The sequence below is a fragment of the Sorex araneus genome, chromosome X, assembly GCF_027595985.1.
Source record: "Sorex araneus isolate mSorAra2 chromosome X, mSorAra2.pri, whole genome shotgun sequence".
NCBI lineage: Eukaryota > Metazoa > Chordata > Mammalia > Eulipotyphla > Soricidae > Sorex > Sorex araneus.
This window is the reverse complement of record NC_073313.1, coordinates 222717499-222744366: the sequence shown is the minus strand read 5'-3', so window position 1 is coordinate 222744366 and position 26868 is coordinate 222717499. Positions and strand designations below refer to the sequence as shown.

Sequence of the window (26868 nt, the reverse complement as noted above, 5' to 3'; positions counted from 1 at the left end):
AAATGTATTCGTAGTTAATTTGATGAGAAATTGTTAGCAATTGATTGCTCAGTTCATGTGCCATGTGCCTTTAGGGTAGCATGTAACGAGTTTGTAATAGGCTTAGATTCCTTTTGTAAAGGTTCAGTTGCCATCAGTAAGACTTCACTCTGCCTACTTCAGAATTCACTCATCCAGGCAGGAAAGATAGTATAGGAGTTGAAGTGCTTGGCTTGCAACCTGCTAAACCCAATTCAGATCCTGGATATTGCTTCCCTTGCATGAGTCCCATCCAGGTTTGACCTTCTGAGTATTTTCAGGGGTCACTCCTGAGTACAGAGTCAGAAATAGCCCCTGAGCACCTCTAGATATGTGTAAAATATTCATATCTATATAGATATAGATAGGTAGATATACATCCAAGGACACTTATAATTTGCTGTTCTTCAGACTAGGTGGGAATGTGGGAACAGAAGCAGTATAACTTCCTGAAAACACTACCATCCCAACCACAGTCTTTCTGTTTCTAGTCTCCAGTAATGCCATTACGGAATATTTTGTAAGAGGATATGGCTTTCTATCACAAAAGTTTCAGACAGACCTTACTGGTTATTAGGTGAATTTTCCATTGTTTCATTTAAGCCAAACTCCACAGGATTGTTGTGAAATTGTGAAAGGAATAGTACATATAAGTGTTTCAAATGCATAGCACTGTTAGTCATGGGAGTTATTTATTTCCTTACCAGTTCCATCTCACGTGGTAGCAATTTATAGGTCTACTAACCACTGGTTAATACTTAAAATCCCAAATATTCAGTTCTTACCTCAGTCACTGTAAATTTATAGTTATTATGCCATTCCCCAGCAGAGGGCAGTAAAGTGTACTGAGAAAGGGGTACCTTGTGCTAATTTCCTAAAAGTTTTGTTATGGGTAAGCTGTGGGAGTTACAGTATAAAATAATATTTCCATTATTTACACTAACTTTTTAAATAAACGAATTATTTTTAGCATTATCAATTTCCCTGATTTATTGTATAAAATGTATTAAAAAATTAAAAATGACTGGAGCGATAGCACAGTGGGTAGGGCTTGCATGCCTTGCATGCGGCCAACCCGGGTTCTATTCCTCCGCCCCTCTCGGAGAGCCCAGCAAGCTACCAAGAGTATCTCACCCGCATGGCAGAGCCTGGCAAGCTACCTGTGACGTATTCAATATGCCAAAAACAGTAACAGTATATCTCACAATGAGACATTACTGGTGCTCATTCGAGCAAATTGATGAAAAATGGGACAACAGTGCTACAGTGCTATTGTATAAAATTATGGGTTTTGTGTGTGTGTGTGTTTTTCTTTGTTTTTTTTTTTTGCGCTGTGCAATACATCATTGTAAAGGGAAATACATACATATATGCCTCTCGGAGAGGCCGGCAAGCTACCGAGAGTATCCCGCCTGCACAGAAGAGCCTGGCAAGCTCCCCCTGATGTATTCGATATGCCAAATACAATAACAATAACAAACTCATTCCCCTGACCCTGAAAAGAGCCTCTAATAGTTGGGAAAGAGGAGCAAGGAGAGGCTGAGAAAATCTCTGGGCTGGGATAAATGGAGACATTACTGGTGCCCGCTTGAGTAAATCAATGACCAATAAATAGGATGGCAGTGACAGTGACAGTGATTGTATAAAATTGGCAATCAGGGGCCAGAGCAGTAGTAGTACAGCATGTAGAGAGCTTACTTTATACACTGCCGACCTGGGTTCTATCCCTGGTACCACATATGATCCCCCAAGACCTCTAGGAGTGGTCCCAGGGTACAGACCCAAGAGTTAGCAGGGTGTGTCCCCCTATCAAATATAGGTTGTCAATTTTAGGTTTTCCAGTTTTTCAAAGATTAAAACTGAAATGACTCAAAAGATATACTTATGTTCATGTGTAAGATTGATTTCTAGAACCATGACACACTGTTGTAATGTTGTGATCCAATTCTCTAATTAATAATGTAACTTAAGACTCCATTTTCTCTTTATGAATAGTGCTATTTGTAGATAAGACTCATAATGGAATATCAACCCCATCAAATAATGTAAGTATCAACCCCATCAAATAATGGAGAGAAGAAATGAACAGAAATTTCCTCAAAAAAGAAATACAAATGGCCAAAAGGCTCATGAAAAAATGCTCCACGTCTCTAGTCATCAGGGAGATGCAAACAAAATAACAATAAGATATCATCTCACACCACAGGGACTGGCACACATTCAAAAGAACAGAAGCAATCAGTGCTGGCGTGGATGTGGGGAAAAAGGGACACTCTTTCACTGTTGGTGGGAATGCCAACTGGTCCAGCGTTTCTGGAAAACAATATGGACAGTCCTTCAAAAACTAGAAATTGAGCTTCCATTTGACCCTGCAATACCACTTCTGGGAATATATCCCGAGGATGCAAAAAACACAGTAGAAATGATATCTGTACCTATATATTCATTGCAGCACTGTTCACAATAGCCAAAATATGGAAACAACCCGAGTGCCCTAAAACAGATGACTGGTTAAAGAAACTTTGGTACATCTACACAATGAAATACTATGCAGCTGTTAGGAGAGATTAAGTCATGAAATTTGCTTATGAATGGATAGACATGGAGAGTATCATGCTAAGTGAAATGAGTCAGAAAAAGAGGGACGGACATAGGACTGCACTCATTTGTGGAGTACAGAATAACATCACATGAGTCTGACACCCAAGGACAGTAGAGACAAGGGCCAGGGGGATTGCCCCATAGCTGGAAGACTGCTTCATGAGCAGAAGAGAGAAGGCAGATGGAATAGAGAAGGGATCACTAAGAAAATGATAGCTGGAGGAATCAGTTGGGATGAGAGATGCATGCCGAAAGTAGATAATGGAACAAACATGATGACCTCTCAGTGTCTGTGTTGCAAGCTATAATGCCCAAAAGTAGAGAGAGAGTATGGGGAATATTGTCTGCCATAGAGGCAGGGGGAGGGAGGAAGAGGGGGGTATACCGGGGATATTGGTGGTGGGGAATGTGCACTGGTGGAGGGATGGGTGTTTATTCATTGTGAGATTTTAACCCAAACATGAAAGCTTGTAACTATCTCGTGGTGATTCAATAAAATTTAAAAAAGAGAGAAAGTAAAAGAAAATAAACTAGAAAACTTGTACTGAAAAATAAAAAGAAGTAAAGTAGTCCATTGTAAGGAGAGTTGCCCCTTTTCTTCTAATTCAGAAACTTAAATTCATGGTAAAACTACAAACCCAGAGTCAGAATGTGCTAAATAAATGCCAGGCAAGCATGGTAGAAGTCTTACCACCAGAAGTTAGTATTTAGCTGTTTGCATCTTGGTAGTTCAGCTTAGATTTGGACAAAGTTCAGAAGACATTTTTGGCACCCTCGTCATGGTGGTGCTCCTTCTTAGTTTAGAACTTCCAGATGTATCCAAGTTTACCCAAAACTGATTTCCTGGGTGAGTCTTGGAGGCAATAAGTCTCCCAGACTATTTGCTTAAATATGACTCATAAGGAATCAGGATGCTCAGCAGAATGGTGCTTGCCTTGATGTGTGAGGCCCTGAGTTTTATCTCCAGCACCACAAAACAAGTAACTAAACATGACCAGATAGGATTTCTCAAGATCACTGGTGTTTATATATTCATTCTGTTGCTCATTAATTAAAACAGGCTTTGGCAGTAGACTTTTTAATAAGGTCTATCGATGGGTTTACAAGGTGTACATTCATAGCAATGATAGTTGTTCTTGTTTGATCTTTCTTAAGTCTTTTACAAGCTCCTCTGTTAGTAATTTTACTACTGTCATTTATAATATAGGTACAATACCTTAAGGAAGGGAGTCCAACACTTTGTTGCCTTTGGAATTCCTTTAAAAATTCTGGGTTAATACTTGCATCCTTGCTGATATTACTTGTTATACGAAGAAACTGATTGGGTTTATTCCTACATTCCTTTAATAAGATGCGGAAAGCACTTGCATTGTAACTTAAGTAGCCAAGAGCACAGGAGCAAGCTGTGCGGACCTAAACCAAGAAGAAACAATTCCTCCATAATCACTGTGCTGTGTTCTAAAATAGCTAACCTACAAGAAAGACTCTTAGTCATGATGTATAATAAATGTGTCCCAACCAGTAGCAATCTACATAAGAAAACAAATGCTATATTTTGAGAGAGAGAGAAGGAGAGAGAGAGAGAGAGAGAGAGAGAGATTGATTTCTAGTAGTTGTTCTCAATCCAACACAGCATTTTAGAATTAACCAGTTAAAAAAATAAAATAAAATCCACCAACTGAATTAGACTCTGGTGGGAGTAGAATCTAGGTATTTGTATGATTTTTAAAGAACCAGATGCTTCTAATAAGCAGCCAGGTTAATAACCATGGAGTCTGAACTAAGACAGTGAGTCTTCATCTTGATTGACCATTTGAGGCACTTAAATAGCTATGGAAATAACTCATGTCTGGTTTCACTTCCCTCCTAAAATAGAGGTTCCCAAAATTATGTGGCCTGTCACCCCCTTTTCAGAGGAAAAAGATTGCCATGCCCCCTTGATACCTGCCTTCTTCAAAGTAACAAGCTAAACATGCACACAGGGGGAGCAATATTATCTACTTTGGAAGAAAGACTGTCCTAAAATCTATGATAAGCTATTTGGGGATGCAGTCTGGGCTTCACTACTTTCCAAAAATTCTCGCTTAACTTAATAGGTAAGAGACTCTAGGATAAAAATTAGCCATTATGCCCAGATAGATAGTTTAGCTGTAAGGTAGTTGCATCACACATGACCAACTCAGGCTTGATCCCCTGCACCTTTTACAGTCCGACTGAGCTCCACCAACATTGATCCTTGAGCCGAGCCAGGAATAAACCCTAAGCATGGTCAGGTGTGGCCCAACACTCCCTCTCTACCCTACAAAACAAACAAAACAAAAGATGCCATGAATGGCTTTCAGGAAAACAGTTCTATGTATGCCATTCAGGAAAGCAACTATTTGTTTTCCACTGAAAACTGGCCTCTGGTTCTTGGTGTATGGTCCGTGAACCAGTAGTTCCTTCAGCCTCAGAGAACTTGTTAGAAAGGTATAGTCTATTTATTTATTTATTTTTGCTTTTTTGGGTCACACCCAGCGATGCACAGGGGTTACTCCTGGCTCTGCACTCAGGAATTACCCCTGTTGGTGCTTGGGGGACCATATGGGATGCTGGGATTCGAACCTGGGTTGGCTGCGTGCAAGGCAAACGCCCTACCCGCTGTGCTATCGCTCCAGCCCCCAGAAAGGTATAGTCTAGAGTCCACAATGAGATGTATGAGATCTGAAATTCTAGGAATGGAGACCAGCAGTCTCTGATATAACAGATCACCCAGTGAGTCTGGCACAGCCTGAAGTCTGGAAAGATGGTTCTTACACCTTGAGGGGACAGTGTAGGCGAATACTCAGGCAAAAACCCAGTCCAGCCAGCCTGGCCCTCACATCCTCATCTTTCTCTCTGCTTGGCAGATAAGAAAGACTCCTAATGGACTGTAACATCTTTCATTCCCTTCATGGAAGTATCTTTACAAAATCAGAGAATGAAATAATCATTTTTGTGACATGTTTTCGAAATATTTCAATTATAAATCTGTGTCATCAGTGTAGTTGTATTTTGAATTTTAAATTTTGAAGTTAAAACAAATGTGCGCATTTTGTGGGAACCAGATTTGTGGATGGGAGATGTAGTGCTTGTAAAATCATCTCACTCCCCAGCTAGAAATTCCATTAAATTATACAGCAGTGGAAATGCTCAGGATAACTTGGTGAAGTCCCTTCCACTTAGGCAGAAGTAGATCTGAAGGGGATCTAGCCTTCCAGGTTTCTTTAATAAGACCTTAACTGCCAGGCTGAATCTTGTTCGGGGCTAATACTCTATGAGTCAAAACTCCCATATTCCTGAACTGCCTGCTGCACTTGTCCCAGATTAGTAATATACTTATTTCTAAACTTCTTGAGTCCAGTAAGAAATCTGTGGCTAAAGAGTGCCTGACATTATAATACTAGCTATTGCTATATGATAGCAGTGGAGAAATTAAACCACAGAAGTGAGAAGTGCAAATTATATTTTTTGAATGGCAATTTTAGAATGAGTTTTTACCTCATCTATTCCTGAGTACAAATGATAGCAGAGACGTTGAATTGTTCCTAATGTGGCAAATGCTTCCGGAATACCCGATCTAGAATGAGCCAGGCTAGCTATTAAATTCCCTATAAAATAAAACAACAAAATGGCTTGTTATTTGATTTATACTGATGTCTGTTAATTAAAAAATATTGAGAAAAGGCATGTATAATATTAGTTAAATGTGAACTAAACTATCCCCCAAATTATTATTTGAGAAGTCAGAGATATAGTACAATTGGTAGGGCATATGCCTAGCATGAGGTCAACCCAGGTTTGGTCAGTGGCATCCCATATGGTCCCACCTGTGCATCACCAGGAGAAATTCCTGAGAGCAGAGCTCAGTAACCCCTGAGCATTGCTAGGTGTGACAGAAAAACAAACAAAAACGATTATTTGATTGAATAATCATGATTGGATTGAACTACCACAAGAAAATGTAAATATGTCCTTCTTGCAGTTCAAAGCAATGGCTCTGGGCTAAGCAGATAACCCATCTCCGCCCCCTCCCTCCCCTTCAAGGATAGCAAGGAAGAGAAAGAGGGGCTTGTAAGGGAGGCTATTAATGGTGTTTCAGAATCAAAAGTATTATTATTGAAGTGTAAAGACACTGCAGTTCTTTCCATAAAAAGAAATGTCTTGAGGTTAAAGCAAACTTGTCATTAATAAATATGCATATTTATGCTAACAACTTAAAGCAATGACATCCAAACTTATATTCTGTGTTTCGAACTTTGACCAGGCACTCTTGCAGAATATTGTTTCTGTGTTGGAGTTAAGTATAACAGATTTAAAGATGAACTATTAGAGTTGTGGATGGGTACCTTAAGTAGGTGAGGATTTTGTTTTCTTTTTCTTCCATTTTTTGGTTTTGGTTTTGGGCCACACACAGTGGTGCTCAGGGATCACTCCTGGCAGGGCTCAGAGGACCATATATGGTGCCAGGGATTGGATCTGGCAGCCATGTGCAAGGCAAGCACCCTACCCACTGTACTGTCACTCTGGCCCCAAAAGTAGCTGAGGTTTTAACAGGCTTTTTCTTCCCCTTTTGTTTGTTTTCAGACTGCATCAGGCATCAGGAATCACTGTTGATGGTGCTCAGGGAATCCTAGTGGTGCCAGGGAGTGAACCCTGATTGCTTTGTGCTGGTACCCACTGTACTATCTCCTCTTGAATATTCTTTTCTGGCTTCCATTAGAACTCAAGGAACATTTATATGTATTGCTCAACATGGGGAGGGCTGAGTTGTACAGTGTAGAGCAAAAATGGTCTAACGACAACTTTTTTTCAGGTTTATATTTTTAAAGGCTTGAGTTTATTAAAGATCTGGCAGAGAAGGGTGAGAGGTGCACGTCTCCTTAAGAAGGGAAATAAGAAGTGGTGATCCAAGGGAACCAAGAGTAAGGAGAGAGCAGAAGGTGGCTCGGGGGCAGATCATTTATGTTCCATTCTACCCAAGGCCTGAATCTCTGCTTCGCCTGAGACACCTGATGTGTATGTATGTCATTTGCTAGAGTGCAAAGCCTGGCCTTTTTTTTTTAAAGATTTGATTCCTGCCAACCTGAGAAAAACAGTATTTGAACACTGATACAATGTGGCATTTCTTTTAGCATACAGGAGTGTGTGGATAACCTTTAAACCCACCCTGATTATTTTCCAGGCCATGGAACAGGTATGACATGGAATTAATAGTATCTACATGAAAATACAGTAATTATTTCTTTTTTTTAATTTTATTTTATTGAACCACTGTGACAAAAGTTACAAAGATTTAAGGTTTAAGTCTCAGTCATATAATGATCAAATCCCCATCCCTTCACCAGTGCCCCTGTTCCCCCACCAAGAACCCCAATATATCGCCCTCTCACGCCCCCCCCAACACCTGAGTGGCCAATGATCTTCACTTTATTCTCTCTAAATTTTGTATACATTCAATATTTCAACAGAGAACTGACTATTATTATTTGGAATTTTACCCCAACAGTAATACCTGCTGAAAAGGCATCATTTGATAGTTTATTTTCCATTGCTGAGAATAAAGATTATAGGAGCTCTTATAGGAGAATGAAAATTATAGGTTTTGGATTTCTGTTGTTTTAGCTCAGTTTACAGTCTAGATGCATTTTGATAAGTCTCTGGGTGCCAAAATGGGTTAGTAGCCCTCCCGGATCATAGTCCTTAAGGAGCAGAGGAGCTGTGTAGTGCACCGCTGCTCCGGATCTCATCTGGGCTGAGGGCGTGCCCGGTAACACCCCCATCCCATGATCCCTTGCGTGCCATGTCACAGCAAGCAAGTACCTCTAGGTTATGAGTCCTAGAAAATGGCGGACGCCACATGGGCGCTGGTGCTGCTGCCCCTGCTATCTTCTCCGTAGAAAGAAAGCGTTGGGAGAGAAAATCCTTCCCCCTCCCTGGATGGCATGGGGTCGTAGCTCAGCTCACAGTCTAGATGGATTTCTATAAGTCTCTGGGTGCCAAAATGGGTTAGTAGCCCTCCCAGATCACAGTCTTTAAGGAGCAGAGGGGCCGGGTCGTGCGAGGCTGCTCCGGATCTCATCTGGCGTAATTATTTCTTTTAAGCAGTTTTTTCCCCCTAGCTTTTCTCCCTCAGAAATTTGTTTGTTTGAATTTTCTATACTTGCCAAGTAAATAATCTAGGAAAATATTAATTTTTTTATTGACTCACTGTGATTTACCAAAGATATGTGTAAATGAGTTTCAGGCATGAGATATTTACCAACATCTATGAAAATATTGATTTTATGCCATCAAGCAGTCTAACTTTCCTCAGTTCAGTAATCTATTTCAGTTTAAAAACATAATCACTCTTTGTATCTGTTTTGGTATTGATTTGTGTTGCTTTAAGACTGATCTATAAACCAATTATCTGATAAACTTGAGGGTTAGATTTGAACTATACTTACATTAAGACTATAAGAACTCTATGAGCTTTTTTTTTCTTTTTTCAACTATTTGCAGAGAAGATAGAGAACTCTTATATGATAGCAAAATGTGCATACATGTTAGCCAAAAGAAAACTAGACATGTATATCAGTGTAAATATCCCACAATTATCATAAATCAGGATGCAAATTTTGTTGTTGGTAGTAAGGGTTTGAAAAAATAATGAAACAGGGATGTCATGTTCAGAGTTAACTTTCTCCTGATCAGAATGCAGAATAGACTCCTATCATTCCATCAAGACACAGTCTGCAGTTCCATGGAACTGATATCCATGATCTTGCTCTTCAAACATGGTGACATATAGCATCATACTTAGTATTTTTTTACTGTTGAGATGACAAAATATTTTTTTGAAAATAGTTTTAGGTTGACACAATTATCATCTAGCCATTAGTTACCTGTCAACATAATAGTATTGGGTTTAACTGAATAAAGGCTTTCAACTAAAATAGTAACTCCTCTCGCAGACAAAGCAACATGGTCCACATCTATTATGACTTTACTCAATATAATAATCTGAAAACAGAAAAGTAGAGAAGTATTAAACATTTTCTACTCAGCATCTCCAATTAAACTTTTATAAGTTTTTTGTATTCAGTTGGTTTGCGGGTGGAGGGTTGGTGTACTTCGTAGGAGGGTAAGAAAATGTTGATTTGGTTCAGTAGAACAAAAACAAGTTTGGTGGTAGGGTGGAAGGAGCTAGAGTTCTTTCTCCATCCAGTCACTGCAGTGACTGTCAGAAAAATATAGAAAGCATATGTTCTTTCTACTGTTTTTGCATTCTGAACTGAGTTCATAGGAAACACTTCTCCTAAGATGAAAGAACAGGAATAGAAGGAAGAGGATAGGAAGAAACCAACTACTATAGTTACGTCAGGTTGAAATTTGATTAAGATACATAGTTTAAAACCATTTTGAACACTAAAATATTTCTCCATCTACTTCCTCAAAACATGAGTGATGTTTCAAGTGATGAAAATGTCACGAGTGATGAAAATACATTAGCTGTCTATCACCACCCTTATAAAATGTTAGATCAGGTTTGATGACAAAAGGTAAAAGTACCTTTTAAATTTGTAAGATCACTGTCATCCCGTTGCTCATTGATTTGCTCGAGCAGGCACCAGTAACGTCTCCATGTGAGACTTGTTGTTACTATTTTTGGCATATTGAATACGCCACAGGGAGCTTGCCAGGCTCTGCTGTGTGGGTGGGATACTCTCGGTAGCTTGCCGGGCTCTCTGAGAGGGGCGGAGGAATCGAACCCGGGTCGGCCATGTGCAAGGCAAAACCCTACCCACTGTGCTATCGCTCCAGCCCACCTTGAAACTAAGAATTATTTTTAATGATTTCTCTCTATTGGAACTGGGAGTATTATTTTTAAACTCTGCATTTCAAATGTGACACGAGATCACCACTGGTTTGAAAAATAAAATGAAGCAGCACGGAAACTACGTATTAGTACAGGAATGAAAATTTAAAGCAGGAAATTCTCATAAATCATGAGGTTTTCTCCCCACTCCAAGGGACCCAGCCCCAGCAACCAAAAACCTCTAGAACTCATGCTCACAGCCACTGTCCACATGCTTGATCTGAGCCTCACCCAGGAGTGAACCTATTCCTAGACCACGGGGCAGGGAAGGCAATTCATACTCACACCACCCATACTCCAAGAGTACCGCACCACATTTCATGGGGTTTAAAGTAAGAGGCAATCAATCTTAGAGGGAAATATTTTTTTACATGTACATATTAACACATATATATGTGTGTGTACATATATATCTACATATGTGTGTGCGTGAAACATGAGTGATGTTTCAAGGCTCAACACACAAGGCTCAACCTTTAACAACATGTTAGTGATCTCTTATAGGATGACTTAATGGCCCCTAGTGAAATAAACAATCTTCACACTCTTTTCTCTAAGAAAACTTTTTTGTAGCAATTTTAGCATTTTTTTCATAACAAACAATACAAAATAAATTATTTTGTTTCTGCTTTGGGACAGGGGCTGGGGTTCAGGATGGAAACATCCAAAATGTGGTGGTGGGAAGGTGTAATGGTGGTGGGATTGGTGTTCAAATATTAAATGTAATCAAATATTGTAAACTACTTTACAAAAAATTAAATCATGGAGTTTTACAATATAGAAAGAGCAGGTATGAAAAACACTGTGAATTTTACAATTCAGTAAACATTTCTCTAGATCCAATTTTCTAATATTCAAGTGCTCACATTTTCGTAAACTTCTTTGGGGGGTAGGGGGCAGCCCACACCAGCGGTGTTCAGGGATTACTCCTGGCTCTGCACTCAGGGATCCATCCTGGAAGTACTCAGGGAGCCATATGGATATGGGATGCTGGAGATCAAATCTGGATCTGCCACATGCAAGGCCAAGTGCCTTACCCCCAGTACTATTTCTCTGGTCCCTCAAGTGCTCACTTATTAAAAAACAAAATTAACCTCCAGTTTTATACCTGAAATGCTGCCATTGCCTTCTCAGTTTCCTCTATTGATCCAAGAAAAGGTTCAAAAATTGATATGGTTATCATTCCACTTTCCAATATTAAGAATTGTTGAAAGCGATTATTGTAGGCAAATAGTGTTAATGCATAAGCTGCCCTTAAACAAACATCCTAAAAATGGGAGAAACATACATTATCTTTAACTCATTCCATTTATCATGTTACTGAAATTTTTTTATTTATTTGTTTTTTTTTTGTTTTTATTGAATCAACGTGAGATACAGTTACAAAGCTTTCATGTTTGAGTTTCAGTCATGCAATGATCAAACACCCATCCCTCCACCAGGGCACATTCTCCACCAATGTCCCCAAATTCACCCAACCCTCCCCTTGCCTCTATGGAAATTTCTTCCATATTCTCTCTCTACTTTGAGGCATTATGGTTTGCAATACAGATACTGAGAGGCTATCACTTTTGGTCCTTTATCTACTTTCAGCACACATCTCCCATACTGAATAATCCCTCCAACCATCATTGTCTTAGTGATCCCTTCTCTATTCCATTTGCCTTTTCCCCAACTCATGAGGCAGGCTTCCAACTATGGAACAATATGGCCCTTGTCTCTATTGTCCTTAATGTCAGTCTCATACTATGTTATTTTATATTCTACAAATGAATGAAGTCCTTCTATGTCTATTCCTCGCTTTCTGACTCATTTCACTTAGCATGATATTCTCCATGACCATCCACTTATAAGCAAATTTCATAACTTCATCTTTCCTAATAGCTGCATAATATTCCATTGTGTAGATGTACCAAAGTTTCTTTAACCAGTCGTCTGCTCTCTGGCACTCAGGTTGTTTCCAGAATTTGGCTATTGTGAACAGTGCTGCAATGAACACACAGGTGCAGGTGTCATTTCTACTGTGCTTTTTTTTGCACCCTCGGGGTATATTCCCAGAAGTAGTATTTCAGCTCAATTTCTAGTTTTTGAAGGAATGCCCATATTGTTTTCCAAAAAGGCTGGACCAGTCAGCATTCCCACCAGCAATAAAAGAGTCTCTTTCTCCCCACATCCGTGTCAGCTTGTTCTTTCTGATGTGTGCCAGTCTCTGTGGTGTGAGATGATATCTCATTGTTGTTTTGATTTGTATTCCCCTGATGATTAGCAATGTAGAGCATTTTTTCATGTGCCTTTTCTCTATTTGTGTTTCTTGATTTTTGAGAAAGCTTATGTTCATTTCTTCTCCCCATTTTTTGATGAGGTTGGAGGTTTTTTCTTGTGAAATTCTACTAGATTCTTGTATATCCTGGATATTAACCCCTTATCAGATGGGTATTGGATAAATATTCTTTCCCATTCAGTGGACTTTCTTTGTATTTTGGTCACTTTTTTATTTGAGGTGCAGAAGCTTTTTAGTTTAATGTAGTCCATTTGTTTATGTCTGTTTCCACTTGCTTGATCAGCATTATTTTATCCTTAGAGATGCCTTTAGCTTCAATATCATGGAGGGTTCTGCCTACATTTTCCTCCATGTACCTTATGGATTCAGGTCTGATATTGAGATCTTTTGTCCACTTTGATCTGACTTTTGTGCCTGGTGTTAAGACAGAGGTCAGAGTTCTTTCTTTTTTCAGGTAGCTATCCAGTTTTCCCAGCACTACTTGTTGAAGGTTGAAGAGGCTTTCCTTGCTCCACTTCACATTTCTTGCTCCTTTATGAAAGATTAAGTGATTGAGAGTCTGTGACAGAATATTTAACTCTTGTTCCATTGGTCTGTGGGTCTTTTTCTAGTCCAATACTATGCTGTTTTAATTACTACTACTTTGTAATACAGTTTGAAGTTGGGGAAAGTAATGCCACCCATCTTCTTTTTCCCAAGGATTGCTTTAGCTATTCACGGTGGCTTACTGAAAGTTTTTAAGGCTTTTCCATTATAATATTATTTCTCAGAATTCCTCATACCATTACCAGGAGGAAACACACACTAGACTTCTGATTGTTTCTGTGTTTTTGGTCAGACAAGAAAAAAACAAGAAAGGCATAGAATGCCCTCCATTCATACAGTAATATTCACAAATAAAATTACTTGATGCTTCAAAAATAATAGAGGGAAAGGATGAGTAATATAGATGAAGACTGAGTCCTGAATTTGAGTGATGGGAATAAGTTTATTATGATACCCATCCTATGTATGTCTGAAATTTTACCTAATAAAACTTATGGACCCACAGAATAGTCTTCACCCATAGACAGGAAGGAACGGGTGTTAAGTGTCATCAGATTAGGGACTAGATTTTAGTCAGGGACCAAGAGTGGATTAAATAACAACTAAAGGGACCGGAGCGATAGCACAGCAGGTAGGACGTTTGCCTTGCACGCGGCCGACCCGGGTTCGATCCCCGGCATCCCATATGGTCCCCCAAGCGCCGCCAGGAGTAATTCTTGAGTGCAAAGCCAGGAATAACCCCTGTGCATTGACAGGTGTGACCCAAAAAGCCAAAAAAAAAGTAAAATGTATATACATCTTATGTATCAATGTTTTATATATACATATATACCAACGTTAGTTTCTTGGTTGGCATCCAGAAAAGCTAATGAAAAACATACCTGAACACTATTTTAGAAATTCTAAAATAATACTAAAATTTAAAGTTAAGAAAATCTTTCTACACAGATTGCTAGGGGGGAAGAGGAATTCCTTCATTATAAAGAATGAGTTTGAAAAGCACCCCTCTAGCATATTGGGTAATACAGATGCCTGGAGGGTTAAAATAAAATAAAATAAAGTTCAAGGTTTGATACATTCAGGATAAAAGAGATTTTTTTAAATTTATTTTATTGAATCACCATGTGGAAAGTTACAAAGTTCTCAGGCTTATGTCTCAGTTATACAATGCTCAAACACTCGTCCTTTCACCAGTGCCATATTCCACCACCAAAAAGAAAAAAAAAAAGAAAAAAACCCCAGTATACATCCCACGCCCCACCCCCCAACCACCCCCCTGCATAACTGAAAAATTTCACTTCCTTTTCAGAAGAGATTTTTCTTTAACTATTAACCAAGCAATACAATTATCATTATTTAAATTTTTTTAAGTGACAACTATGATCAATAGGGAACAGTATTACTACAATGATTTTTACATATCTTTAGTAATACATTTATGTGTTTCCCTTAAAAAGACTTGATAATTTGACGGGATATTGGATTAAAACTAACTACTAATGAGCTCTAACATTTTGTAAAGGTATTACCTTTTCTGGTGAATGAAGAAGATAAAGGACATCAGTATACTCAAATCCTTCAGTTTTTTGCAACTCTTTCTGTAACTTATCATTCTTTAGAACAATGCATGCCAAGGAAAATGCCACTTCAACCTAAATTTATGATTTCAAAGATTATTTTTCATTCATGGTTCACCCAATGTTTCATTACATAAACATTAGTCATAAACCAACTTACAGTTACTATAAAATCCATTGATCCCAATTCTCTAGGACTTAGAAACTGTCATTTGTAACTTCTGGAGGAATGCCTCTTATAATTAGCAACCGGAAAACATCCTTTCTCTATGTGCAGGCTCATCTTTAAAATATTTTTAAATTAAAAACTATGTTTTTGAAATTCCGGCCTGAGTTTTTTTTTTTTTAATTTTTATTAAATCACCATGTGGAAAGTTACAAAGTTCTCAGGTTTATATGTCAGTTATACAATATTCAAACACCCATCCCTTCACCAGTGCCCATATTCCACCACCAGAAACCCCAGTATACCCCCCGCCCCCACCCCCTACCCCCTACTGTATAACTAATGAATTTCACTTCATTTTTTCTTTACCTTGATTACATTCCATAATTCAACACAAAACTCACTATAGTTGACATAACTCTCTCTCTTTTTTTTTCTTTTTCCTTTTCCCTTTTTTTTTTTTTCTTTTTCCCCCTCATCCCCCTTCCTGCACCTCATAGTATGGTGTACGCCACGCCGCGTCGGCCAGCGTGGGGCTTTTGCTTAGTTCACAGTCCAGAGGTGGCTGCTACATTAAAAACCTTCAATATTTCAACAAAAACTTACTGTTATTATTTGGAGTTTTCCCCCCAAGTCAGACCTGTTCAAATGGAACCGTTTCACATTGCTGACAATTATAAATGTTAAGTCGTGTGGACGCTTCCGCGTCCGTGCGGTTTTGGATTTCTGTATAAAGTCCAGGGAAAATTCTGCCAGAAATTACATAGCCCAGCTCACAGTCCCAGTGCATTGCTGTAAGAAGTCTCTGAATTCAAAGTCTTTAGGCGCAGAGGGTCCGATTCGCGCTCAGCGGCTCCGGATTTATCTGGGCCGAGGGCGTGCCGGTTATGCCCCCTTCCCATGAGTTCCTGGGAGCCCCCAAAGTAAAATCCGAATACCTGTGGGTTTGGAGTCACAGAAGATGGCGCCTGCCACATGGGTGCCGCCAGCCCGCCGCTTTCCGTGCAGGAAGACAGGGTGGGGAGGAAAAAAAAATCCACCCCCGGCAGCACAGAGTTGTAGCCCAGTTTGGTGTCCCAGTGCATCGCTCTCGGATGCTGTGCTGGATGCCCGAATGTGTTACATCTTTGGAATCAAAGTCTTTAGGCGCAGAGGGTCCGATTCTCGCTCAGTGGCTCCGGGTTTATCTGGGCCGAGGGCGTCCGGCCTGAGTTTTTAAAAAACTGTTTTGAATTGCTTGAAACTGACAAATTAAGCTTTGAGGGAATGTTATTTAATCCACTTAAATAAAACTTTGGGTGTCTCCTCACTTCAGAAGTCATTTAACATATATTCTGAAAACCCTTTAGGAAAGTGTAAATGAAACTTGTTTATTTCTGGGTCTTAAATATGTTTTTTCAAAATGTATTAAACAATGTATTTCTATGGAAAAATAGCATCACTAGAAAAGCATTATTAAAAAAATATATTTTTAGGGACCTGGAATGATAGTATAGCAGGTTTTCCTTGCATGCAGCCGACCCGGGTTAGATTCCCCACATCCCATATGGTCCCCGAACTTGCATGATGATACAAATTATTCTTAAAAGTCCTAGTTCTGGTCATTTTTTACTGTACTAGAATAAATAAGCTTAAAGTTTTTATTTTTACCTTAATGTAAGGAGAAGGGTGATTTCTCAGCAGTTGAATAAGCACTGGCAGAGCATTTTCCTCTACAACATATTGCTGACTAATAGGATTGCTTGTATGAGCGACACCTGTAAGAATCAACAAAATAATTGTGTTTTCTCTTTAGGAAATGGTAAAGTGAAGTATATTTGGTATTTGCGGTTTGATGAAATGTCCTAGTATTCTATAGCTATAAGATGCAAAAAAGAATGCTATGTTGGCACTGTTTTACTAAATTGACATTTTTAATGTCATGTGAATAAACATGAATTTTTTCTGCTATTTGTTATGGTTTTTCAAAATCAAAAAATAAAACTATTATATTACCAAAGAATAATAATAACAGAACTATTATTATTGAATAAATGCTATGTGCTATATATTTAGGTTTATAGTTGCTATTTTTCATAAAAAGTTTATTTTGATTAAAAAGTCACTAGAGTAGGGTCCAGGTCTCTGAGGCATATGTTAGTGCAGGAAGAATGGTGGAGTCGAAAAGATGTGCCCAGAGCCGGAGGTTCTTTTAACCACTTCTCTTAACCACTTCTTTGACACTCTTGAAGGCGTTCCAGGCTGTTCTCTTCCTCCTGTGCAGTTCTGGCGCCAAGTCATTCCTCATTCCTCATGTTGAGTTCTCGACCGAGGTACACATAGCTGCTGCATTCGGAGATGTTCGTTCCATTGAGAGCACATGGAATGTCAGGGACTAGTTCGTTTTTCATGAACATTGTTTTGGTGAGATTTAGCTGCCATCCAACCTTTCCACACTTGCGGTCGAAGTGACAAGTGATACAAGTGACAAGTGATACAAGAGTAGGGTCCAGAGAGATAATATAGTGGGTAGGGTGCTTGCCTTGCCTGAAGCCAACCTAGGTTCGATGCACAACACATTATATGCAGCCCCAAACTTTACCAGGAATGATTCTTGAGCACAGAGCTAGGAATCAGCACTGAGTGCCCCCAGGTGTGGCCCCCAAACAAACAACTTCAAAAATATATTTCAAGGTCAAAGATCTTACATGACCTGTATCCAAGGTTTACCATAGACCTATGGTAGTACGTAAGGCATAAGAAAAATAATAAGGTAGACAATTAGGTAAATACCACAGAACAAAGAGTTCAGAAATTTACCTACAAATATATAATGAGTTGATATTTTTAATTTTTAATGTTTTATTTCCTTATTTTTGGAGTCAGACCTAGCAGTACTCAGTGAACCATGTGGTTCTAATGATCAAACACAGGCATGCAAAATATGCTCTAACACTTTTTTTTTTCCTGGTTGAGGAGGCACACTCAGCTGTGCTCAGGGCTTATCCCTGGTAGTATCTGGGTACCATATGTGGTGCCAAGGATCAAACAGAGGTTTGCTGCATATAAGTTAAGTGTACTACCCTCTTTCATATCTCTCTGGCCCTATGAACTACAGTATTTTTGAACCATCCCCTAAGAGATCCTTCCATTTTGTTGCAAATGAAATAATTTTATACATTTGACTTCCCTGACTCCCCCACCCCGTGGTGCTGGGCATTGAGTATAAGTCTCCTGCATGCAAAACAAACATACAATTTACTACAATTCCTTTCTGTTAAAATTGTCCAGTTTTATTGTCCTATTTCCCTTTTAAACAAGAGCTCATGAGCTGGGTTGAAATAAAATGCTTAATTATCTGTAGCACTTTTACTCACTATCATAATAACCTTTCATAGATTAAATGTTTTAGGGATCAGTGAGATAGATTGGAAGGGAAGTGTCTTATTGATACACTTTAAAAAATTTTTTATTAGTGAATCACCGTGGGGTACAGTTACATACTTACAAACTTTCATGCTTGCGTTTCAGTCATACAATGATCAAGTACCTATCTCTCTACAAGTGCTCATTCTCCACTACCAATGATCCTAGTATCCCTCCCACCACCTCACCCTCTCCTCCTAACCCCACCCCACCTCTGTGGCGGCATTCCCTGTTGTTCTCTTTTTCCTTTTGGGTGTTGTAGTTTGCACTAGAGGCATTGAGTGGCCATTGAGTTTGACCTATAGTCTACATTCGACTCGTATCTCCCAACCCGAGCTGGTCCTCTAAATACCCTTTACTTGATGTTCCCTTCTCTATCTGAGCTGCCTTTTCCCCCAGCATTTGAGACCGGCTTCCAAGCCATGGAGTAAACCTTATGGTCCTTATCTCTACTGTTTTTGGGTGTTAGTCTTCCATTCTGTTCCTTTATATTCCACAGATGAGTGCAATCTTTCTATGTCTCTCCCTCTCTTTCTGACTTATTTCATTTAACATGATACTTTCCATGTTGATCCATTTATATGCAAACTTCATGACTTCTTTTTTTCTAACAGCTGCATAGTGTAGATGTACCAAAGTTTCTTTAACTAGTCATCTATTCTTGGGCACTTGGGTTTTTTCCAGATTTTGGCTGTTGTAAACAGTACAACAGTGAACATACAAGTGCAGATGTCATTTCTACTATACTCTTTTGCCTCTCCAGGATATATTCCCAAAAGTGGTATAGCTGGGTCAAATGGAATCTCAATTTCTAAATTTTTGAGAATCATCCATACTGTTTACCAAAAGGACGGAACCAGTCGGCATTCCCATCAGCAGTGAAGGAGAGTCCCTTTCTCCCCACATCCGTGCCAACACCGGTTGCTTATTGATATTTTAAAAACTGAAAATGTATACCAACCAATACAAATGGATCCCACTGCTTTAATGACACTCAGAAGTGTGCCTTCAGCGATTTTACTAATCCGCAGTAAGCGAACTAGTGGAGCAATTCCATTCCCTTCACATATTTGATTTTGGTGCAACCTGCTATCCTTACTTAGAGCTATGACTGCTTCACCTCCTGGCAAAGAAAAAGCAAGAAATGTGTGACTGTCTAGTGTTTTTTTTCTACATTGTGCAGATAGATGCATAGAAAATAACATACCAACATACTGCATTTTTGCTGAAGGTGACAAGAGCATATTTATTATGAAGTTGTATCCAATCTGCTCGGCCATAAATTTTTGTTGTTTCAGTGTTTGTCCAGCCAAGGCCCATAGTGCCACAGCGCCTTGTTCCTTAACATCTATTTGAAATACCTATTAAAAAATATATGTATACTTTTTAACAAATTATCTAATGCTTCCTTTTCAGCAGGTCTGACTTTAGGGGAGAGACTCTCCAAACAATAATAGTAAGTTTTGTTGAAATATTGTATGCAATCAAAGTGAAAGTAAAGTGAAATTTATTAGTTACACAGGTGGGGGGGGGCTTAGGGTGGGAGGGCTAGGGGCGTGGGGGAGTTAGGGGTGTGAGGGGGCCGGGGTGGAGCTATACTGGGATTCTTAGTGGTGGAATATGAACACTGGTGAAGGGATGGGTATTCAAGCATTGTATAACTGAGATTTAAACCTGAAAACTTTGTAACATGGTGACTCAATAAAAAAATTAAAAAATATATATATGTATACTTTTTATGTGTGTGTGTATATATATGTGCACATACACATTCATCAAATTAGTATTTGTACACAGTGCAACAACTATGTTTTGTATGTTAATTTCAGAATTGGTTTTAGTTTTACTTAACAAAATTCAGTACTGAATACTTTGTCTAGGAAAACTGACAGTCATGAAAATCTTACCTTGAGAAGTTTTAAGAGATATTTAGTTAATGAGTTTTCCAAAAATGCTCTCTGTAAACGAGAGTTGAAACTTGCCAGTGATTCCACAGCCTGAGCTCCCTTCACCTGGACGCTGAGGTGGGTTCCTTTAAAAATAGCAATGAGTGGAGGAATAACTCCGTCCGCAGCCAGGGAATTCTGGATTTCTTTATTGTCACGTGCAACCTCAGCAATGGTAGCAGAAGCAACAGCTCTCAGTGCATCTTCAAATGAATTTAAGAGCTTGCTAAATAAATCTTTCTAAAAGCAACTTTTCCAAAATGTAACAGGTCATTACTTCCCTACAGCATAAAATCAAATTTATTGCATACATAGGAATTTAAAAAGAAAACTGTCCATATTTTCTCCTCCAAATAAAATACAATGTATAATTTAATGTTGTCGCACAAATACTGAACGATAATATAGGGTTAAGCCATTTGCTTTGCGTGAGGCAAACCCAGGTATAATCTCCAGCATTGGTGAGTGTGCCCCAAACCACTGCAGCTCCCATGCCTGCCAAGAAAGACATACTCAGTGCTACAGACATATTCAATTCAGTAATCCTATGACTATAACACCTAGCATTTTATTTACCGGCAAGCATTTTCTCCAATTTATCTTACTATAAATGTTTCCTAATTATTTCACACCACACTTTCCTTGTTTTTTAAAATTTATATGTTATTATCAGCTTTTCACTGTCTTACATAATGCATAAGAAGAATATTTGCACATTAAGATATTTCCCTCTTGTCTCTACTTTTCACTTGGTAGAGTACTAGGAATCACCGCAATAATCAGTGCACCCAAGTAAGTTGTTTTTCAAATGATAAGTAGCATCGTCTATGTTCTAAATTTAAAACATAGCTATCAGGGTCAAAATGATAGTTCAGCCGGTTGGGTGCTTGCCTTGCACACGTCCTGCCCGGGTTCCATCCCCAGCATCCCATTTGATCCTTAAGCACCGCCTGGAGTAAGTCCTGAGTTTAGAGTTAGGAGTGACCCCTGAGCATCACTGGGTGTGGCAAAAAAAAAAAGCATAACAATCGATGTTACTGTGTCTTTTTAAAGTATTATCATTAATAATAAATACATAAATTTATCAGTTTGACATAGACAAATATATTGTCTATTTTGGATTCCCGTTCAATTTAAATATTTTCATATATGGTTATTGCTAGTTGTTTTTGTTCTCTTTAAATATTATTTTTGAGAGGGGACACACCCAATGGTGCTCAGGGTTTACTCCTGGCTCTGCACTTAGGGATTACTCCTGGTGGCACTGAGGGACCAAATGCAGTGCCAGGGATTGAAACTGGGTCAGCCAAGTGCAAGGCAACCACTTTATCCACTGTACTTTCTCTCTGGCACCTGTTGTTTTTAAAACTTAGAGAAACTTTAAAACTTACAAATAAGTCAGGACATTTTTCTAAATTGAATTTTATTTTTATAAACTTGTTCTCAAAAATGTTTTACATTCAATATCCCAACACCAATCCAATCACCATTACACCTTCTCAACCACTAGTTTCGAATTTTCCCACCACCAACCCAAAAGCAGGTCCTAAATAATTTATTTTGTGTTCCTGTTATGAATAATCCTCTAAAAATGAGCCCGGAAGGTTATCAGTCAGAACTCTTATATATGTCATTGATACATACATATCTAACATTTTTCCATATTTATTATTTCAATATTTTAAAGACTTTTAGTGTAAGTAACATAATTTCAGTCGTGTTAATATTTATGGTATTGATTATCAACGTTATTGCACCCTCCACAACCAAGGTGCTCCAGACCTTCTGCCACTGTCCCTATGTCACCTCTAGTCCATATGTTCATCTGAGCTTCCACAGGCCCCCAACCTTCACTCCACTGCTTGTTAATCTTTTTAAACCCAATGCAAAGGGTGTGTCATTGTCCAATACTGTCTGTTGCCTTCTTTTATCTAATGTCACAGATAAGTGAGTTCAACTGGTATTTGTCCTTCTCCTTCTAAACTTATTTCTCTTAACATAACACCCTCCAGCTATATCCATGTTGCATCACTCTTTATAATTTCATCTTTTATTATAGCTACATTGTACTGTTACATTGTGTATATAAATCATAACTTCTTTATCCATTCATCTGTCATTGAACACCTGAGATGTTTCCTTTTACTAGTGATACTAATTGCTGAAATGGGCATAACTGTGCTTACGTAGTTTTGAATTAATGTTTCCATGTGTAAGATAGATAATAAGAAGTGGAATAACTGAATTATAAGAACTCTTTTACTTTCTTTTTAAAAAATCTTCATACTATTTCCCATAAAGTCTGAACCGAACAATAATCCCACCAACACTGGTTGTTTCCAGAGTTTCCACTGGTAATTGAAACTGGTGAGACTGGTGCTGGAACATAGTATGCCTAAAGTCTAACTATGAAAAACTTTGTAAATCATGGTGTCTTAGTGAAATTAAAATTCAATTTAAAAATTCCAAACAGGTGCTGGATATTAAGACACAATAAATGAGTCTCTATGGGAAGCATAACCAATAGGATCAATCTTGTAGGGAGTAATAATTGGACTAAAATTGCTATTGTTCAAGATAAAACTCCAGTAAAAGTGCAAATGGAAGATATCAGAGAGATAAGATTCAGGGAGATAAGAAAAAAACCCTTTGGGAACTATTTTATCTTATTAGAAAGACATAAAGATAAGGGATTTACCAGAAGGTGAAGAGAGAAAAGGGAACAAAATGCTTACTGAAAGAAATAATAGCAGACTAAAAGGCAATCTCATAAGAATAAAAGCTTACATTAGCAGATAAAAATGACCTCAATCTCACATCATACCTTGAGGATCTAAAACAAATGAAATCCAGAGTCAGGAGAAGGAAAATAATAAAAATATTAGGGTGGAAAAAATAAATGGTAAATTAAAAAGTCAATACAAAGATTAGGGAAACCAAGAGCTGGTTGTTTAAAAACACTGAAATTGACAAATATGACAGACCCTTAGTTATGTTCCAGCAAAAACAGAGAAAACCCTCACAAATAGAATTTTAGCACTGTAGCACTGTCATCCTGTTGTTCATCGATTTGCTCGAAGCAGGCACCAGTAACGTCTCCATTGTGAGACTTGTTGTTACTGTTTTTGGCATATCAAATATGCCATGGGTAGCTTGCCAGGCTCTGCTGTGCGGGCAAGATACTCTCGGTAGCTTGCTGGGCTCTCCGAGAGGGACGGAGGAATCAAACCTGATGGGAGCCTTGCGTAAGGCAAATTCCCTACCCGCTGTGCTATCGCTCCAGTCCTAAATAGAATTATAAAAAAGAAAAATTACAACAGATACTGCAGGAATGTAAAATATCATAAGAAACTACAAAACACAAAACTTTATGCCACTTTAAGTTGGAGAACTTAGAAAAAACTGAGTTAATTCTTAGAATCATACCACCTACTGGGATCAGTAGGAAATAGAAAATTTCAGACCAATTACAGACCAATTACAAGAAATGACACTGAAACAGTAATAAAGTGACTCCCCAAACAAAAGCACAGGTTCTAATGGTTTTATTAGTGAGTTCTACAAAATCCTAATGACTATGGGTAATAACTATGCTTCTCAAGTTTTCCCAAAAAGCTGAGGGGAAAATATCCACAATTATTTCAAATACTTTCTATTAGTTCAACATTACCCTAATATCAAAAGCAACTGGAGATATGACAAGAGAAAACTAAAGAGCAATATCCCTAATGAACATGATGCAGAAATTCTCAACAAACTTTTAGTCAAGTAAATTCAACAATACATTAAAATATACAGATATTATGTTCAAGTGGGATGCATTCAGGGATGTAAGACATATGTGACACATGCATATTCAACACACACAAATTATAATACTACAGCTCATCAATGAAAGATTAAAACACAGTTATTTCAATAAACATAAAGTTTTGACAATTTTCAAAATCTGCTTGAGATTTTTTTAATTCAAAAAATTGTTATTGAATCACAGTGATATACACAGTTACAAAGTTGTTCATGATTGGGTTTCAGTCATAGAATGTTTCACACCCATCCCTTCACCATTGTACATTTCCCACCACCAATGTTCCCAGTTTCTCTCCTTCCTCCCCTTCCCCCCCAACACACACACACACACACACACACACACACACACACACACACACACACACACAGAGTAGGATCCTTCTCCTTCTCTCTCTCCTCCTCCATCCCTCCTTCCCTCCATCCCTCCCTTTTAGGCCTTATGGCTTGCAATACACATAATAAAAGGTTATCAAGTATATGCCTTTCTCTACTTAGGATTTTTTTTAATATCAACAAAATGGAGCCGAAGGAATATACCTCATATAGTAAAGCTATATGTGACAAATCTATCACTAATATACTCATTGGAAAAACACTAAACATTTTCCCTCTAAAATCAGACACCAATGATATTCTCTTCACTTTTATTCAATATAGTATTGGAAGTTCTAGTAACAGCAGTTAAGCAAGAAAAAAAATTTTTTACAAGGTTGGGAATATAAGAATTGAGGTTAAAGAATTTGCCTGGCACACAGTCAACCTTGGTCAAACCAGTACCACATGTGAACCCCTGAGTATCACTGGGACTAATCCCTGAACACAGAGACAGGAGTTAGTCCTAACATTGCTGAGTATGGTTTGAAAAAATGATCAAAACAAATGAAACAAAATTAATAAGACAGAAAAAGAGGCTCACCTGAATTAGAGCTCAGAAATGAAATAAGATATGGGATGCCTTTGTGGTCTCTTACTGCTCTTTGGTTATTTTTATTTCCCATACACAATACCTGTATACAGTTCATTACATTGATTAACACATTTTCTATGTTGAGTTTCAAAAGATTTATCAGACTTGGGATTCCATCCTAAAAACAGAAACAGAAATATAATTACAACTGAATTTCTCTTAAGATACATACAATCTTGGGCTCAACAATAAAACACTTACCTTGTATGTGAATGTCCTGGGTTTAATCCCCAGCACCACAAAAAAACAAAAAACAAAAGCAAACAAACAAAAACCTGACCATGTCATCTTTATTTAGAGATACTATTCCATAATCTTTTTCACTATAAATATCTGTTCATTTAGGAGAAAACATAAATATGTCTACAGATATAATACATTGTGAGTCCAGTTTTGAGTAGATCCATACTTTATATTAAATATATAACTGCCTCTAAAATAACCTCTTTTATACAAAAATAATTTGAAGCTGCAATTTTCCTTAAACGCTATTTTATAAATATCTAAAATTAAAGCAACTAAGACTAAATAACAGGAAAACTGGATATGCTTGCAATCATAGAGATTGTAATTGTCAATTATATTTGTACAACACAAATATGTTATTTTAAATGTGGATATGGTCTCATGGAATACAGGTAGCATTATTCCCAACTAACAGAAACAATACCAAAAATATTAGGATAAAAATAAATGCAAGCTGGGTCTAGAGTCTACAGCAAACCCAGGTTTGATCCCTGGCACCCCATATGGTCTTGAGCCTCGCCAGGAGTGATCTCAGCGCAGAGCCAAGAGTAACCTCTGAACACTGTTGGGTGTGGCCCAGAACCCCCAAACAAAACAAAACAAAAAGCAACCTTGTTATTTATCATACTAGGAGATTTCTGTAACATTGAGCCATAATAAATTTTTGTGAGTTGCAAAGAGAGATGAAAGACACCTCGATGGCCACTGACTATAGGAAATACTGGCAGAGCAGTTTCCCAAACTAAATGGTTCCCTCCTGAAGGGAAGAAAAATAAACACCAAGTATCTGATGACTGAACTTTCAAGCTATAATAAAGAAAATGACCTTTTTTTTTTTTTACCATTTCCACTATAGCTTCTTTGGGTTCAAACACCCTTGTCTGTCTCCCAGATTACTGCAGTAGTTTCTTAGGGATAAGGGACACTCCCAAGCGATGCTCTTGGGGTCCCTCGTCTGTCCTCAGCGATAATTAGCCCTGCTGTGTCGGCAGCACTGTAGGAAGTTTGGATGGTAGATGTGGTGCCCCTCAGGCTCAGCGGTGCTGTAGGTATGAAAGCTTCTCATTCACACATGTTGTATTCCATCCTTTCCCAATCAAGGAACTATCTCATGGAACTATCCAGAATGAAATCACTCTCTGGTTTAACATATTCTGAGTAAATACCAAGGTGTGTAACAAAGCCCTCCATAATGGGGTCCACCATCACGCACCCAAAATTGCCTATTTCTCTCCCCTCAGTTGTGTTTCCTTTTGCACTATTCCTTGAGCATGGCAGGAACTTGCTTTGCATTTGCTCCCCCTGCTTAGAATACTTTTCCCAACATTAAAGCCTATGCTGCACTCCCTCGTCTAATTTAGATCCACACTCAGTTGTCAGCTTCTTGGTGAAGGGAGTTTCACTGAATTCCCTCTCTCCCCTTTCC

General features: G+C 38.4%; 1 protein-coding gene across 1 annotated transcript in view; it reads right to left on the bottom strand.

The window, feature by feature from the left end:
• The window catches only part of ANKAR (ankyrin and armadillo repeat containing), a 65870-nt gene that overhangs the window by 3320 nt on the left and 35682 nt on the right, over nt 1–26868 (bottom strand). Inside the window, exons 11-20 of the mRNA XM_055122009.1 lie at nt 25146–25314; nt 20381–20622; nt 19681–19834; nt 19435–19596; nt 16719–16825; nt 14855–14977; nt 11607–11765; nt 9525–9642; nt 6139–6248; nt 3836–4032 (exon numbers count right to left, since the gene is read on the bottom strand). Of these exons, the coding sequence (XP_054977984.1) occupies nt 3836–4032; nt 6139–6248; nt 9525–9642; nt 11607–11765; nt 14855–14977; nt 16719–16825; nt 19435–19596; nt 19681–19834; nt 20381–20622; nt 25146–25314 (1541 nt within the window). The remainder of the gene's footprint in view (nt 1–3835; nt 4033–6138; nt 6249–9524; nt 9643–11606; nt 11766–14854; nt 14978–16718; nt 16826–19434; nt 19597–19680; nt 19835–20380; nt 20623–25145; nt 25315–26868) is intronic.